This window comes from Apiotrichum porosum (assembly GCF_003942205.1).
Source record: "Apiotrichum porosum strain DSM 27194 chromosome Unknown scaffold_3, whole genome shotgun sequence".
NCBI lineage: Eukaryota > Fungi > Basidiomycota > Tremellomycetes > Trichosporonales > Trichosporonaceae > Apiotrichum > Apiotrichum porosum.
In genome coordinates this window covers 1035325-1052222 of record NW_021167110.1, presented here as the reverse complement: position 1 = coordinate 1052222, position 16898 = coordinate 1035325, and the positions used below count along the sequence as shown (strand labels likewise).

General features: G+C 57.7%; 6 protein-coding genes across 6 annotated transcripts; 3 read left to right on the top strand and 3 right to left on the bottom strand.

Moving 5' to 3' along the window:
* Positions 1-210: 210 nt before the first annotated feature.
* On the top strand, positions 211-2005 carry TRM61 (tRNA (adenine-N(1)-)-methyltransferase catalytic subunit trm61; the record flags this gene model as incomplete). The annotated part of the gene is made up of 7 exons (XM_028621460.1): positions 211-273; positions 314-421; positions 463-731; positions 771-868; positions 917-975; positions 1098-1188; positions 1245-2005. The coding sequence occupies 7 exons, from the start codon at positions 211-213 to the stop codon at positions 2003-2005; spliced, it is 1449 nt and encodes a 482-aa protein (XP_028477912.1).
* A 972-nt stretch (positions 2006-2977) lies between these two features.
* On the top strand, positions 2978-6505 carry EHS24_005984 (uncharacterized protein; the record flags this gene model as incomplete). The annotated part of the gene is made up of 13 exons (XM_028621459.1): positions 2978-3022; positions 3092-3097; positions 3187-3213; positions 3290-3443; positions 3606-3831; positions 3886-3901; positions 3954-4040; positions 4095-4212; positions 4252-4416; positions 4470-4707; positions 4760-4876; positions 4999-5276; positions 5325-6505. 13 exons carry the CDS (start codon positions 2978-2980, stop codon positions 6503-6505), a joined length of 2658 nt encoding a protein of 885 aa, XP_028477911.1.
* A 336-nt stretch (positions 6506-6841) lies between these two features.
* On the bottom strand, positions 6842-9407 carry EHS24_005983 (uncharacterized protein; the record flags this gene model as incomplete). Its single annotated transcript, XM_028621458.1, has 7 exons — positions 6842-7427; positions 7472-7820; positions 7859-8057; positions 8128-8343; positions 8396-8405; positions 8453-8694; positions 8739-9407. The coding sequence occupies 7 exons, from the start codon at positions 9405-9407 to the stop codon at positions 6842-6844; spliced, it is 2271 nt and encodes a 756-aa protein (XP_028477910.1).
* Positions 9408-10472: 1065 nt separating this feature from the next.
* EHS24_005982 (uncharacterized protein) lies at positions 10473-11623 on the bottom strand (the record flags this gene model as incomplete). Its single annotated transcript, XM_028621457.1, has 3 exons — positions 10473-10513; positions 10655-11259; positions 11307-11623. 3 exons carry the CDS (start codon positions 11621-11623, stop codon positions 10473-10475), a joined length of 963 nt encoding a protein of 320 aa, XP_028477909.1.
* A 665-nt stretch (positions 11624-12288) lies between these two features.
* On the bottom strand, positions 12289-13093 carry EHS24_005981 (uncharacterized protein; the record flags this gene model as incomplete). Its single annotated transcript, XM_028621456.1, has 2 exons — positions 12289-12907; positions 12969-13093. 2 exons carry the CDS (start codon positions 13091-13093, stop codon positions 12289-12291), a joined length of 744 nt encoding a protein of 247 aa, XP_028477908.1.
* Positions 13094-14884: 1791 nt separating this feature from the next.
* On the top strand, positions 14885-16778 carry EHS24_005980 (uncharacterized protein; the record flags this gene model as incomplete). Its single annotated transcript, XM_028621455.1, has 4 exons — positions 14885-15077; positions 15246-15396; positions 15507-15688; positions 15727-16778. 4 exons carry the CDS (start codon positions 14885-14887, stop codon positions 16776-16778), a joined length of 1578 nt encoding a protein of 525 aa, XP_028477907.1.
* Between the last annotated feature and the right edge of the window lie 120 nt (positions 16779-16898).

Below are 16898 nucleotides of genomic sequence, written 5' to 3'. Positions count from 1 at the left end.
AGCACTGTCATCTTCGCACCAACGCGCGCGCGAAGTCCGCCACAGCTTGAAAAATATTATACACGTCATAATATATTGGGTTTGATACGTCCACGTGGCTGTTGATGAGACCGTGCCTGGGCGAAGGAAAGTTGAAGGATCACAACCACCTCCTTGTGAGAGCGCTACTTGTTATCCCCAGCCCATCCATCGTCAACAACGGCCACTACCATGGAGCCCATGTTCCACTCCAGAGCGGCCATCGAGGCTGGCGACATTGTCATCATCTTCATGGTGAGCTACATTCTCCGAATCGCCGAAGCTGACGGAACAGTCTCGCGACAACATGACCGCCATCAAGGTCACTCCCGGCGAGTCGTTCCACAACAAGTTCGGCAAGTACAAGCACGACGACATGATTGGCATCAAGTTTGGCTCCAAGGTGGGTCCACCTCACCTGTGTGTTTACTTACTCAATCCCAGATGCACTCGCCTCCCCCTCAGTCCGGCTACATCCACTTGCTCCGCCCCACCCCGGAGCTGTGGACTCTCTCCCTTCCCCACCGCACGCAGATCCTGTACATGCCCGACATTGCGTACATTACCATGCGCCTGGGTGTGCGTGTCGGTGGAAAGGTCATTGAAGCCGGTACCGGGAGTGGCAGCATGACCCACAGCATGTCGCGCGCCGTCGGCCCGCGGGGCACCGTCTGCAGCTTTGAGTACCACAAGGCTCGCTTTGAGAAGGCTGGGTGAGCTTAACGAAACCCGCGCCAGAGCTAACAAACCAGTGAGGAGTTTGAGGAGCACGGTCTGAAGAACGTTCGCCTGCAACACCGCAACGTCTGCAAGGAGGGCTTTGGTGACGACATTACCGACGCGGAGGCTAGTGAGTGTAATGACAATTTAACGTCTGGGACATCTCCACTGACAACAGTCTTCCTCGACTTGCCTGCTCCTTGGGAGGCTATCCCCTTTGCTGTCAAGGCACTCAACGTGAGTCTTATTTTGCTCATGCGGCTACACTGGGAGCCCCGCCAGCACAAACGCGTACCAGCAACCCTGCGCCACTACGATCCTCCTGAGCATGTCGTTTAACGCAACTGACGCCCACTCAGCCCGACGTGATGACTCGCATCTGCTGCTTCAGCCCCTGTATTGAGCAGGTCACCAAGACTGCATCCGCCCTCCGTGCCGAGGGGTTCACAGGTACGTTCCAAGCACGAAAAAACAAGCTTCTGGTCTCGGATTAACTTTGCGCACAGATGTGTCGACCCAGGAGGTGCTGATCCGCACTTACGACCTCGCTCCTCCCCCGACAGTCGGCTCCAACCACCTGGTAGATGTGTCGACTATCACCAACAAGTTGCGAGAGCACGAGAGGCGCAAGGAGGAGCGCCGCACCATGCAGATGCGTAACGCTCGCCAAAAGGCGCGGGAGCAGAAGATCGACACTGCCATCAAGGAGGGCATGACTAGGGAGGAGGCTGAGGCCACCTTTGAAGAGGACGACCTCGCCAATGCCGCCGCAGCTGGTTCAGGTGATAAGCGCAAAGCTGAGGGCCCAAGTGATGATGGCGCCGAGAAGAAGCTTCGCGTAGATGAGGATGTCACCGAGAAGCCTTCGGTTGTCGAGGAATCGAGTAACGCTACCGTGAAGCCGAAAGATTCGACCGATGGACCGAGCGCAGGGTCGTCGTCAAGGGACCCAGAGCCGCATGTGGCGTGGTCCTCCATGGTGCTCACCAAGCCTTCGCCCGACATGCGCGGCCACACCTCGTACCTCACTTTTGCGACATTTTACCCGGCGTCGATCCGCACTAAACTTGCGGCCCAGGACATTGCCACTGAGCCATCCACTCGCTTAGGAACACCTTCTGTCGCTGCCAAGGGAGGTCGTGTCGGCGAATTGGCTGGAGACGAGAGTGTGGCGGAGACCCGGTCCGGAAGCGAGGACCTGGAGGTCACCGCCGATGTCGTGATGGCGTCGGCCACAGAGGAGGAGCTGGTTGCCGGAAACCTGTAAGATGCATACATGGACGTTCTTGTTTTGGCGTACGTACGGCATGCATGCGCAACAGATGGGGGCGGGGCTGTGAGAGAGAAGTTTGTGTAGCGGAGCAACGTGCAAAGTGCGCGAAGGTGACGTGGTTGGTCGGTCGGCCGAACGCGGCGTTATGTTCAAGGCGTTCTGCTGGCGACGGCGGGTTGTGTCAACTTATCAGATAACCAAAAGCTCCCAGCCGCCCCCCACCCGCCGCAATTGCGCGGTTGCTCCGCCGACATCGCACTCTCCTCCATCCACCCACCAAACACGTCTCCATACATCCACCACCAACCACCCAACAGGCCATCCATCCACCACCACCGTCTCGCTACCGCACGCGGCCGTTCATAGCGCACTCACCACACTATGGCGGCAGCGGAGCAGCCATCCCCATCCTCGCAGTCAAATACCCCGTCTGTTCCACAGCCCCAAACCCGCCCAAACTTGCCGGCAGTCAACACCACAAACCTTCCGGCCCGTCGCGAGTCTTTTCCACCTCACACTCCCTCTGCACTCTCTCACGCATCGTCTCCAGCAGCTGGGACGAGCTCGCCCATCGTGAAGCGTCCTCTCGCACCCGCTACAGAGGGCCCAGGCGGTCGCACGCCAGGGCCCGAACGGAAGCAACCACATGACATCCGCTCACACTCCATCATCGATCCAGCCACGGGCAAGAAGAAACGGATCAGCCTCAGCTGCGCCCAGTGTGCGTCTTTTTGCTCTTGATTCTTGTCGTTGCGACCTTGAGGGATGTGCACGCCGGGTAGCAATCTGTGCTCTGGCTTGCATCGCAGTCGCTCTTGGTCCTTGGACTTTTTTTTTTTGTGCCTCCCAACGCCAAGCCCATGCTGACGCCCTTCCCCGACATTAGGTGCCAAGCGAAAGCAGAAGGTGCGAACAAATCCCCAACACTTCGGGATGCCCATCTGCAAGTCATTCATCTGCTGACACATGCCTTTCACCCACAGTGCAATCGCGAGTACCCATGTCAACACTGTAAGTGTATGCATGCTGCTGCGCAGAAGAACCATGCAAAGGGCGTAAAACTGAGCTGACCTTCTCCAGGTCTCGGTGAGCTGGATTCCTCGCTTGTGTCCATACCCTACCGACATCGCTTGTTTCCACCTGCCCTTACTGACCCCTACCTCTTCTCCTTACAGCCCGCAAAGTCCCTGAGTTATGCGTTCGTATCCCACAGCCTTCGGTCAAATGCCACTGCAGAAGGAAGACGAAAGACAAATAAATGCTGACGCCTTGGAACAGGTGCCGTACACTCCCGCACCATCCAACGCAAACGCGGCCGGACTCGACCCAGTGACGGCCGACCGCATTGACCGAATAGAAAACGTACTCAGCGTTGTCGTTCGCCACAATCCGGGTATCGGCGGCTACGATGCCGTTCGCGAGTGGCTGGCTTGTGAGTGGCGTTTTCTTCCGGAATGGAAGGTGAAGATGGAGTACATCACATCAATCTGTCGACCTGTGCACGGGCTCTGCGTGCACATGTGGCGGTGTCCTTGAAGGACGTGTGCGGAAGAAGCGATACAAAGAGAAAACAGCACAAATGCTGACGTCTTAGCGTCGACGTTTCAACGGTTTCTCCAGTCGGCGCCGTCGACTCCGGCATCCCCATCGAGCCTCATCCCGCAGCAGTTACATCACCCCCCATCACTCCCTCCCTCGCGCCCCAAAACGCTCGATGGCCAACCGATCGCAGTAGACGAGATAGAAAAGATAGAGCGTGGAGGATCCAGCGAGGAGGATGGCGGACGAGTGGGCAAGGGATGGCTAGGCGATTTGGAAGGGTGAGTCGGGATCCGTTTGTTTTTCTGCGCATTTTTGCTTACTCTTGACTTCAGTGGTATGCCCGAGAGTGTACGTGTCCCAATACACGCGTGGGTTGGAGCTCGCCGCTAATACAATACAGATGAAGAGCGGCGACAACATTGCAATCCGTCTCGACAACCATGGCACACCGGCAGAGAACCTCCAGAGACTTATTACCGACTGTGGCGTCAGTCCACACAAGGTTTGTTGACTGACTTGACCATTCTGTTAACCCTCGCAGGTACAGGAGCTCATCCAGGAGCTACCACCAAAGCCTTTCGCCGACCGCGTGATCGACTGGTATTTTACGCATCTCAACCTTGTGCGGTACCCCATTGACGAGCGCCTCTTCCGCATCTGTGAGCTGTCGATCTCTGTTTCGTGCTAACAGCTTGTAGCGTATGAGGACCTGTACAACAAGACGACTGCTGTGGACCCAGCGAACATTCGTGCACTGCCACTCGTGTTCATCGTGCTGGCCATGGCCGTCCGCCTCGCGCCAGACCACTGGGCCGGAGATGACAACACGCGCAAGATATCAAGTCTGCGCATGTACTGGAGCTGTACGTTGCCTCGGATACGTCATGGGACACGACAGAATGTTTACTAATGGCAGCGCGACGAAGCATCCTCATTGCGACCGCAATCCAGTCCGAGAGCATCGAGCTGGTTCTGACTCGTCTGCTGGTATGTCAAATTCCGTTTACGGAAAGTGTGCTCACCCCCCAGTCTGCCATGTATCTCGTCCAGATCCATGACCGCCGCCTCACGGAATGTTGGTCCCAGCTCGGCGCGTCATTACGTACGGCACAGGCGATCGGCCTCCACCGCGATGGCTCAAAGATGGGACTCGAGTGAGTTTTAGCTAGATACATCGATATACACCACAGCTGACAACCGAATCAGCCCCTTCCAGACAGAGTACCGACGCAGGCTATGGAGTTACCTGTACCACGCGGACCGCCTGTACAGTCTGATTCTCGGTCGTCCACCAAGCATCTCGGACGCTTACACCGATACCCTGTAAGTGCCACTTTCTAATCTTGTCCGAGGCGTCGTACACCTCGCGATGTCACCCTCACCCACATCACCTCGCCTTTTATTCCTGCCAAACTCCACCTCCCATCCCCTTACTAACGATGCAGTGCACCCTCCAACGTTGATCTGAACGAATACGACTTGACCAACCCGTCTGCGCCCGTGCCACCTCCTCGGCCACTGAGCGAGCCGACGACTGCCACATTCCTCATTCTCCGGCGCCACCTGAGTGGCATCATTGGACGTATTGTGCACCATTTCCAGAAACTCAACGAGCCTGCGCAGTATGCCGACGTCCAGCGACTCCAGGAGGAGCTGGACACGTTCACTGCCAACCTTCCTCCCCACTTCCGGATGCGCGATGCGGACAAGAGCCTGGACAGGCGTGAGTGGAGCGGGTTGTTTCTTGATCGAGAAGCTGATGACATGACAGAGCACTACTGGCTCCCAGTTCACCGCTTCATGCTCCTCACCGAGGTTCTCGTGACGACCATTATCCTCCATCGCCCATGGCTCCTTCGTCGCCTCACGAGCAACCGCTACCTGGCGTCGCGCTCTGCCTGCTTTGAGTCTGCCAAGCTCGACTTCCAGATCCGCCAAGACTTCCAGCGTGACGTGCCCAACTTTGGCCTGTACTCTATCACGGGCCAGTTCAAGATGTTCAACAGTGCCATGATTGCCGGTATTTCAGCCATCATCGACCCGCGTGGACCCGACGCCGACCAGATGCGCCGCATCCTGACCACTTTCCTGGAACAGCACCCGTGGTCGGCAGTGGCCGAGCTCGACGAGACAACACGCAAGGAGGTTCAGATCATCCACACGCTGTCGCGCCGCGCTGCCCAGATCTTCGAGGACACCATGGCTCCTGGCGAGCTCAACGCTCAGGACAAGGACAGCGTGTCCCTCCTCCTCGCACTCCGGCAGGGCGAGGTGCCCGGCACGTCGACGTACACCGGTTCCCCGGCGCACATGGATGCCGGCACACCGCGCATGGCTGCCTCCGGCTCGATGCCGCGCCCCTTTGCGCACCCTTCGCAGCCCGGCACCAGCTGGCAGAAATACATGTACTCGCAGCCGCCTGGCGCTTCGGGCATGATGCAGTCGCCGGCCTCGAGCGGCGGCCACGAAGAGGACCACTCGCAGCGCCTCCTCGACCACTGGCTCAGCGCAAATTCCAACCTCGCCGTCGGCGCCATGCCCACTGGTCCCATTATGGACCCCACCATGGGCGGAGGCGCAGGGTACATGCCCATGCCCATGGGCCCGCTGTCCGTGACCCCCATGCCCAGCACGCCCGGGTTTGGCGCGCCGACCCCGGGTCCTATGAGCGCGCCTGCCGGTGCGGGCGGCTCTGGCCTCGGCTCGAGCTTCATGTGGGGCGCGAGCGGCGACGACACCCTCGGTGCGGCGGCGCACCACAACTCGGTTGGCGACACGACGTTCTCGTTCCCGCCCTCGGCTGGACTGGATGGCACGGTGCTCGGTGTGGGAAGTGTGGGGATGGGCGGCGGCGCAGACGGAAGTGGCGAGAACAGCGACGAGTACTGGAACACCCTCATTGACGGTATTCTTGGCACCACGGGCGGCATGGTCAACAACCCCCAGGGATGAGACTCGCCGTACCTGTAGATACAGACCAATTGTTTTTACTTTTTTGCTCTCCTTTTCTTTCTCTTGCTCTCTTCATCTGCTCTTTCCCTCTCACAAACAAGAAGTATATTAAGTAGCGGCAGAAGTTCATAGCTGGTGATTGCTATACGCAATGTCTTGACATGTGATGGTGACGTGCTATGAGCAAGGTGGGACTACGGAAGTGACTATTGGTTTGCTAAGGTACAGTTTGCAGTCGGTGACTCCAAAGAAAAAAACGCATGAATGGGGGTGATACACAGTGCGGGAGACGCACAACGAAGGCGGGGGGGTGCAGGGAGTGTTCATGTCTGTCTGTCACTTGAGAAAGGAACCAGGGCTGATAGGGCCCGGGGAGTGCACCTCCAGAGGCGAGGCGACACGCGGAGGGGTGGCCATCACAGGCGAGTCAAAGGGCACAGGTGACTCGACACGGCCTGGCGATTCACACTGCGCTGGGGATTCGCAAGTGGGCGAGTCGACCATGACCGGCGATTCCACTGGCAAGGGCGAGTCCATCTCCTTGGGAGACTCGAAAGGTGTAGGCGACTCGACACGAGCGGGCGACTCTGCAATGGGAGACGAGGCAAACTCGACAGGGGATGCGACCTCTTCCGGAGACGACGAGATCACCACTGCCGGGTCCTCGTGAGCGGCGTTGGCGATACCGGCCTTGATGGGCGTCAAGGTGTCCAACGCGCTTCCGCCTTCCTCCTCTTCCTCCTCCTCCTCGACTTCCTCGTCCTCTTCGTGAGTGGCAGTGATGGCCTCTGGCAGGTGATACGAGTCGATGGAGCTCTGCCTCTCGGCGGCAGGCAGACCAGACCGGAGCGATGCCATCTCGCCAGCCCCGAACATGCCTTGTCCGTTCACAAGACGACGTGTCCTCGTGAGCGCTTGCATTCTGGGGAACAGTCAGTAGGGGCCTGTTGTTTTTGTGCCACTCACTTCTTGACGGCGCGCACAACCGTAAAGACCGAGCGGAGCGACGTAATGGCAGTGCTGACTTCGTCCTGGGTTGGCTCGTAGAACTGTTGACCGAAGTAGAACAGGTTGTCCTCGACCGTGAGCATGGGCTGGCGAGCCCAGTCGGTGACCCAAGGGTTCTCGCGAATCGTGGTCATCGTATGGCGCGCGTCGGCATCCTTGCAGAGCATGCCCTTGACAAGCGCCTTGAGATCATCATGCCACCCGTCGGGGATTGTGGGCTCATCTGTCCGGATCCTAGACATGAGGACGATGGGGTCCGGGGTGTTGAAGGGCAGCTTGCCGGTCAACATACAGTACAATGTGACTCCTGGATTGTCAGCTTGCCGTAAGACGAACTCGGCTCACCCAAAGCCCAAAAGTCCACAGGTTTACCGTGCACTTCTGTCAACGAAGCGCTAAAGCTCTCAGGACTGAGGAAGGCGGGACTGCCGCCGGCAGCCCTCAGTGTATCGTCACCAGACGCCTGGAACATTTCAGACACGCCAAAGTCAGCAAGTTTGACCATGGAGCGGTCGGAGTTGAAAAGAATGTTATCAGGCTTGATCTGCAGTCGCATCAGCCCCAAAGTTCGTCATGGCTTGCCCGGCACGACGCCAAGGTAACCGTCAACTTACGTCACGGTGAACTACTCCGTTGGCATGCAGGTACTCGAGCGCGAGGCCAATCTGGCGAAAGTACTCCCTGGACTGGTCCTCGGTAAACGGAGGGACAGCGTCGTGGTCATCACCACCCAGCTTGACGTTCATGAGAACGCCGCCGGGGAGATACTCCAGGACAAGGAGGAGCGCGTCGGCGTTGGGGACTGAGATGGCCTCGTACAGATGAATAAGCTGTGGACGTCAGTGTGCGCCCTCTCTCATGTGTGTCCTGTGGTCTACGCACGTTCGGGTGGCTGTCATTGACGTCAGCGGTGTTCAAAATGACAACAATAAGACGTACTCAATTTTCTTCATCACGGCAATCTCGCGTCGGATGAGAGCCAGAGGGTCCTGCTTGAGGGTCTCTTCATCTACGCTGTTGGTCCTGGACGTCTCGGACGACGGGCTGCTGGTATTGTCCGGAGCGGCTTGGGTCTGCGCAACACGCGCCGGGCGCCGGAGGCGACGCTCACGGTGCGCCTTTTGTTGCCTCTGCATGAGAACTTGGTGCTGCAGACGCGACTTTGAAAACTCCTTCATTGCCTGGGAGGAAAGTCAGCAAAGCGCTCTTTGCTTTACGGACTCACGTATTGGATACCGGTACCGACATCCATTGCCAGCTCCACTGTCGCGTACGCGCCACGTCCCAGGTGCTTGCCTATACGGTACTGGTTGATAAGACGAGCGCCATCAATAGTGTTACGCTCCTCGGCGTAGATTGTCTCACGGACGCGGTGGTGGGAGCTCTGGCGACGGTGCTGGCGCATCAAGGTGGGACCATAGCTGGGGGAGGACGGGGACGGCACGCGCCCAAGTTCGGCAAATAGGTGCGGCGAGGACGACGGGAGTGAGCCTGGATAGGATGTCGGGGGCGACTGGAAGGACGAGTCGTCCGTCTTACTGCTAGAGGAGGCCATGGAGGACATGGACGTCTTGCTGATGGGCATGGAGCCTGTCGAGCTGCCGCGGTCCAGAAATGTGCGGGGTGGAGGAGGTGTGGGGAGGATGGACGAGTCGTCGTCGTCTTCGTCTGGTGAGTCGTAGGTGAACACTTCCTCGACAATAGGCGCCTGCGGTGTGGTTTCAAAGGGGAAAGAGAGGCTGTCTGCACGGGGCTCGATGGGTGTCGGTGGGGAGACGATCGTCGCCGGGGGTACAAGAAGGTTTGGCCTCGGTGCCGTTGCAGCCAGGGTTCCGAGGTCGCGCCTTGCCTGCGAGGGGCCGCTGCCCCTCTGCTGCTGCTGCGGAGCGGACATGGATGGTCACTGCAAGCAGATACAGTGCAGGTGTGGTGAAGAAGAGCGAGTGAGATGCTGGTAATGGAACGGAGAGAGAGAGAGAGAGGTGGCGATGGGAGCAAGGTTGGGATGGTGAGACACGAAAGAGATGCGAAAGCGCTCGCGGGGCCCGGGAACAACGGGGGGGAGGGCATTATGATGGCGCTCTGAAGCTTGTGCGACCCGATGCCGCGTCGCACGCGACGACGGCATTACCTTTGCTTACGCTGCCAGGGAGCGGCAAAACGCTCTTTCCCGTTGCTCTGTAGCTCTGTAGCTCTGTAGCTCCGCTCCTTCCTCTCCCAATGCTTTCGCCGATTTGACGGACACTACTGGTTGTCTCGGACTCTTGGTGTCTCTGTGGCCCCCGTCTGAAGATGTGAATGACGTGCACCGGGCGGGGCGGATTTCCCGAGAAGGGCGGTCAGGCGCTCGTGTCAAGGGGGGACCGTCGTGATGGGGAGAGGGGGGTGTCTGTCTCTCAAGCGGCTACACATCTGCCCATGTGCGCCAAGCACTGCACCAGCGGTGCACCTTGAATGCTTGCCCGGCGGGACAAGGGAGCGCGCCGACGGCGACGCGCCGGGTGGAGCGGGGGTGGTGTGCACGGCGACGCGCGGGGGCGAGCGGAGGACAGCGAGAGACGCGGCGTTCAGGTTTAGCGAGACGCCGAGATGTGCGCATGATGGCTCTGCTGGGACCTAAGCGATCGTCCTGCAAACCCCCCGTTTTCCCTCCTGCCGGGGCCCTGCAGCAACAAGAGGAAAGAAAGAATGAAAAACAGACGCAAAAGCGATGCAAACAAGACACGCTCAATCAGTCAAGACATCCTTGTGTCACAAACGATATCGTGGGTCCCAGAAAAGACCACGAGCGAGTTCCAAAGCACACGACCGACCTCAAATTAGTACATAGGCACACCACGAGGCTCCAGCAGCTGTCTCTATAATTCCCTCATCCGTCGTACGCCTTTTCCTTTTCTAAAGACGTACACCCTGCCTCTCCGATCCTCACAGCCGTTCGCGGAGAATGCCGGTACGTGCGTCATGGTCGCGCGACGCCGCCGTCGCCCGCCGTTTCGGTCGCTTATCAAGGTTAGCTTCATTCCTACTAAAACCGCAGTGTAGCATGTGGTGCCAATTTGCCGTCACCGTTCAGCTGTGACGGCAGTTACGACGTTTGTACGCGACACGAAGCTCTCAGCTCATACACTTTATCACACTCACCACGGTACTGCGCAAGGAATCGGGCAAATTGGTCGGAGCAGTAAAAGGTTCCAAAGGCCTTGGCGCCGCACTGGTCGCGCTGCATAGAGCGAGGAAGAGTGCTGCGGAGGAGGGCCCACTGGTAACTGGGAGGGAGACGGACAAAGTCTTCCGCAGTCCAGGTACCTGGGTGCCACAGCATGGACGGCAACGACCGTCCACTCTTGATGTCTTCCTCGCTCCAGTAGGTGTTGATGAGGTGCTGATCCGACTGACGTTCCATTGCACGCACAGCAAACGTCGCAAGCAAGTCGTCATCGAGCTCGGCCGCGAGGTGGAGCACATCGAGAGCCTGGCGTCCCCAGTTGGTGAAGCGCACCTTGTCCTTGAGGAACGAGAGGAGGACCTTGTACGCCGCATTGAACTCGTACGCCTGGGCAAACTTGAGGCTGTCGCCCATCTCTTGGATGGTGGGCCAGAGCTCGACCGCGACGCCGTCGAGGCGGAGGTCGTCGAGAACCGAAAACACGAGCCTCAAGGTGGTGGCGTTTTCGTACGCCTTGGTCAAAGTCAGGCCCACGGTGGTCGGCATTGGGATCGCAGTCGCCATAAAGTGAAACCTGGGACTGAGAGCGGTTAGTCACATTTCTCATTTTAAGTACTCCATACTCACCCTTGGCGGAGAAGCTTGCCGGGAATGTAGAAGACGACATCGTCGCTCGACACGATGCGGTAGCAGCCAGCGGTCCTGTCGCCAAACTTGCCATCGACAATTTCGACGGCGAGCGGCATGTCGGTGGGGTCCTCGTCTTGAGCATCGTCGCCCCACGAAGAGGTAGAGTCGGACGAGGAACTGTAGACTTCGGCAAATTCGAAGAAGTCGAGGGCTCCATCGTCCTCAACCGAGGACTCGTAGGACTTGTGGTTTGTGCACTCGGCGCGAGGTGTGATGGTGAGCCTGGCAAAGGAATGGTGGGTTGCGGGAGGCATGGTGAGCGAGTGATGGGGATGAGAGAAGGCCAAGGTCAAGTAAGTGGTTTCATCCTTATGTATGCATGCACAGTTGTTGCGGCTGCCAGAAGCATCGTTGTTGTTGTTGGTATCGCATCCGGCAGTGGTGGCGACCTTGTGCGGCCGGTTGCGGAAGGAAGTGAGTGGTGTGGCAGTTTCGGCCGAAACTGGAAACTCAAACCACCATCCGCCCACACCACTTTGTGGCTAATGTGAGGAGCATGGTACATGTCTGCAGTCTGATACCCACATGCATAACACCATTGCTTGCCGCCTACTAGCTCGTTACTGTTTGTTGGTTGTTTTTGGCTTTCCTGGTGGAGTCAGCTTTCCTCAACCAGATCTGGCAACTAACGTCTTCTGTTTTGCACAAACAAGCTGGAAAAGCTGGACAGTAACTCCATGATCACAGGAGGGCCTCGAAGGCATGGTCGTAGAACAACAGTCGGAACGCTCTTGAGATATCGAATAAGAGCATATACAGCCTAGTGGTGGAAGGTTACCCAGAAGGGAGACTACTTGTGGCCTTGGTGGCGAGTGGATGGCCTATCGGCGGAACTTGCTGCCAGATCACGCCTTCCGGCGTCGATTACGTCTTGTTCGAAGCACTTGAGAACAATTTAACAATACATTTGTGCAGGGACTCACCTCTTCATGAGATGAAGGAAGTTGATGAACCGCGCGGGAATGTCTTCGGTATTGCGGGGCGTGTTGCGGTAATTCGGGAGAGCAGCCGCGCGACATGCACGGGAGTATGCCCACGAGTACGCAAAAGGTATGGCCGACGCCTCCTTCACGGACCAAGTGGCAATATCAAGCGAATTCTCTTTGATGGCAGCGCCAGCCCATTCGGCGTCCCTTTCGGCAGTTTTGCTGTCGAATGCCTTGATACCCGACTGAGAATGCTGTTTGTCGACCATGATCTTCACAGCGCACTGGGAAAGCTCTTCCTCGTCCAGCAGGGCGGCGAAGCGAAACACTTGGAGCGCATCTTGGAAATCGGACTTGAGCGACAGGCGGCCGAAGCATGACATAATGCCCAGCGAATAGGTGGAGTCAAAGCTGTACTTCTTGGCCAGGCGGAGTGTGCTAAAGAGGTCATCTTCGGCGGCCCAGAACTGGTCGTTGTTGATGTCCAGGCGATGCTCTGTTGCCAACTTGAGCAGCAGTGTGAGACATTTGGCGGTTTCGATATCTGTGTCGGAAAGCTGGATATCCGTGCTCGCGGTGCCAGGCAGCTGGACCATGTCGAAGAGCACGTCGCTGAGACATCAGTGTATGTGGAAGACGCTTATTGCTTGAAATAGTCGAAGATTCGATACACCTCTGACGGAGGACCTTGGAAGTGACTCCGAACGCCACGCCATCCGACGACACCAGCGCAAGTTCACCCCCACTGGGGGGGAATGTCTTGTCATGAACTGGAGCAGTCTTGATGGTGACGGACATGGTTGAAAGACGGTGGATGGGAAATGAGAAGAATGATGAGGAGGATGAACACATGTGGGTGGGACTCCAACAACGGCGATGGAGGACACGTCGGTGGGAACACGTCGGTGGGAACACGTCGGTGGGGCGCAGGAGGTCGGCGCCCACCCGTGCTTCTTTCTTTACTCCTATGACATGTGACACACACTGTTGCCTGGGGCAATTGTGAACAGGTCAAACTGGTACACAGTGGTAGAGCCGAGGGGGAGGGGGGGACGCTGAGATCAGGTGTGGTGACCAAGCACTCTACGTCGCGTTGACGCTGCAGCATATTTGGTTGCCTTCGACAGCAGTTTCCCTCTCCAAACATGACGGAGCACGCTGAACAGTTGAAACTTCCAAGACGCATGCAGTGCTGCAGCCGTTAATGGCTCACAGAAACACTTGCGCTGTCGAACGTTTGGCAAGGGCTATCACACGGGTGAAGTAAGGACCCAATGGTGGCCACACTAACTTGCTGCCGTGGCATGTCATGACTAGGGCGGGTTCTGAGGATCAGCGTGGCGGCGACTCCGTTGACTGAGATAAGATACATAGGTTGCAGACAGTCGGGAGGTAAATGGGCTGTTCTAACTGCGTAAGTGTGTCCTAACAGTGCGGTCAGTCTGGTCAACAGTAACCGCCGTCAGACATGCCCAGCTCTTATCAGTTGGTGCAGAGTAGTGCGCAGTTGCAGTAGCCGACATACGTACGCGGGTTTCTCAGTCCGGAGGCCGACAAGACGCCAGTAGACTGTCTGCACGCATGCCTGACGCGCAATCTTGGTACTGGAGAGAATACATCTTAATCAACTGCCGCTGTCTAGCCCTTCAGGCAGCCACTGGCATGGAGACACTACAACAAGCCCAAAGTCAGCATTGGAAGTTCAACTGGACCATTGACCCCCGCTCATATCTTCCGCGCCTAGAGCATTTGCATGAGATAGTCGTGCCGACGGTAACGAAACGATGCCATCGTGTCTCGCTTACGATCTTCCAGCGCCACCTGCCAAGCCCAGCGCCGTACCGCCGTCTATAGCCACAACACGCGCTGAGGTGATGGCAGGTCGCAGTGTGCTCAGGGACCTTTATTGTCCGCCTTATCTCTCATTCTGACGTTTGTCTGTTTTCCAACGCTTGACACCACGGCAAAGGTCGGTCTAATGCCGGCCATTCCAAGCCACAAGCAGGATGACCCCCCCGGGACAGTGGCGCCTGAGTCCCGTCTGCTGCAAGGATCAAGGAGGGTATAGGTGAAACGGATTGGAAAAGTCGAGCAGCCATTGGAAAACGAAGGTCGACTGCTTATCTCGGCGGAGATAGCCCACATGTCATTCCAGCTAGTATGGCAACCTATCAACTCCTACCGACAGCATTGTGCTTTGACTTGACACTCCGGGCCTCCGCTTTGAACCACGGCCTGCGCGCGCGCAGGGCAATGCGCGGTCCGTGAACCACATTTGCCTTTGCTGGCAATCGTCGGCGAAATGAGAGGCACACTGAATGGGGCAACCCTTTTGCCTCGTACCGAGCCAGTTGGGCGGGGGAGCCACGCAGCGCGCAATGCTGGAACTTGGCGTGTAGCAGGAATAGCGGTAATCTGCGAGAAAGCCTTGGCAACGCCTGGTCAGCTCCCTGTCCGGGCGTTGTCGGGAGGCACTCGTCGAGGTTGGCGGGCTATGCTGATAAGGCAGCAAGCACACTCGCCATATAAAGAGCGACGGGTGTCTATCAAAGGGTAGCATCTATCAGCATACACTCAGAACTAGACGCCATGACGACCAAAGGCGAAAAGTATGCGGAACCCACAGTGTCGGTTCAGCCCGTCGACGATGTCGAGTACGCTGCCCAGCACATCGACCTCGACACGGACTCGGGCGGCAAGGACCAGCTGCACCGCGGCCTCAAGCAACGACACATTGCTATGATGAGCATTGGTGGCATTATTGGCACTGGTTTATTCCTCGGTGAGTTCTCTACGTGCACAAGGCGTGTTTGGGAGGTGGAAAGGGTGGAATAGAGGGTTGAAGGGTGGGAGGTGATGGGAGGTGGCAGCCAACGACTGGTGTGCTGCCGCCCTCACTTCCGGTACCCGGTGCATTCAGCACTCCAGAGATCTTTGTGCTGACAATCAGGATCCGGAAACGCACTCATCCATGGTGGCCCCCTGGGCCTGCTCCTCGGCTACTCCATCTTCGGTGTGGTCGTCATCTTCCTGATGCAAGGCCTCGGCGAGATGGCCGCGTTCCTTCCCATCCCAGGCGGTCACCTGGCCTACGCTGGCCGGTTCGTCGATCCCGCATTTGGTTTCGCAATGTCCTGGTGCTACACTCTGGTGTGGTGGATCCTGTGCCCTGCCGAGTAAGTAAAGCACCCACGACAGCAACTGACGCCAGGCTCTCGGCCGTCGCCGTCCTCATGAACTACTGGGTCAGCGAGACAACCGTCAACAATGGCGTGTGGATCGCGATCGCATTTGCCTTCGTCATTGTCATGAACATGTTCCCCGCAAGCGTGTACGGCGAGACCGAGTTCATCTTCTGTAGCATCAAGGTCCTCACGATCATGGGCCTCATTAGTACGTTACATCCCCTCTCCACTCTTGCTGACCGAAAGTCTGTGGCATTGCAATCAACTGCGGCGCCGGCCCAGACGGCCACTACATTGGCGGAGAGTACTGGAGGAACCCCGGCGCGTTCGGCATCGACTACATGGGTATCAAGGGAGCCAAGGGCCAGTTCCTTGGCTTCTGGGCTGTCCTCACCCAGGCTGCCTTCTCTTACCTTGGATCTGAGATCGTGGCCGTCGTCGCCGCCGAGACTAAGAACCCTTCCAAGGCCGTGCCACGCGCCATCAAGAACGTCTACCTTCGTATCTGTGTCTTTTACATCCTTGGCACGTTCATTATTGGAATGACATGTCCCTCCAACGACTCCCACCTCGGAACCGCTTCGGACGCCTCGGCATCTCCCTTCGTCATTGCCATCTCTCGCGCCGGCATCAAGGTTCTCCCCTCGATTGTCAACGGCTGTCTCATCACCTCAGCCTGGTCGGCCGCCAACGCCGACATTTACGTCGCGTCGCGCTCGATCTACACCCTCGCAAAGCAGGGCTACCTCCCCAAGGTCTACCTCACCACCTCCAAGCGCGGTGTCCCCTATGTTGCCTCCGTGACTGCTGCTTCGGGCGGTTTCTTGGCTTTCATGTGTGTCTCCTCGGGCGCAAACACCGTCTTCAACTGGTTTGTCAACCTTGTGGCCGTTGGTGGTCTCATGGTGTACGTTGGCATTTGCTGGTCGTACATTCGCTTCCGCAAGGCCTGTGAAGCGCAGGGCATCGAACGCAGCACTCTGCCCTTCACGTCTGGGTATGCCCGTTTCGGCGCGTGGTTTGCCCTCTGCTTCATCCCCATCATCATCTTCTTCTCCGGCTGGACCGTCTTCCTCGACCTGGAAAACTTCGACCACGCCACCCTCATCACCAACTACCTGCCCATGGTGCTCGTGCCCATTGCGTACCTGGTCAAGAAGTTCTGGTCCAAGACCAAGACTGTTGGTCTCATGGAGATGGACCTGACTACTGGGGCGCGCGTGAAGATGGTGGCCGAGGACGACGAGGACGACCAGCCTCAGGGACGGTGGGCCAAGATTACCAGCTATCTACTTTGAGTACAAGTATAGAGCAGTAACCATTGGGTTGTATGGATAGAGTATCTATGGCACCTTGGAGTGTGTACAGCTTCTGCGATTGTGAGGCGGGCGTACGCGGCGTCGACGACGGCAGTGGGC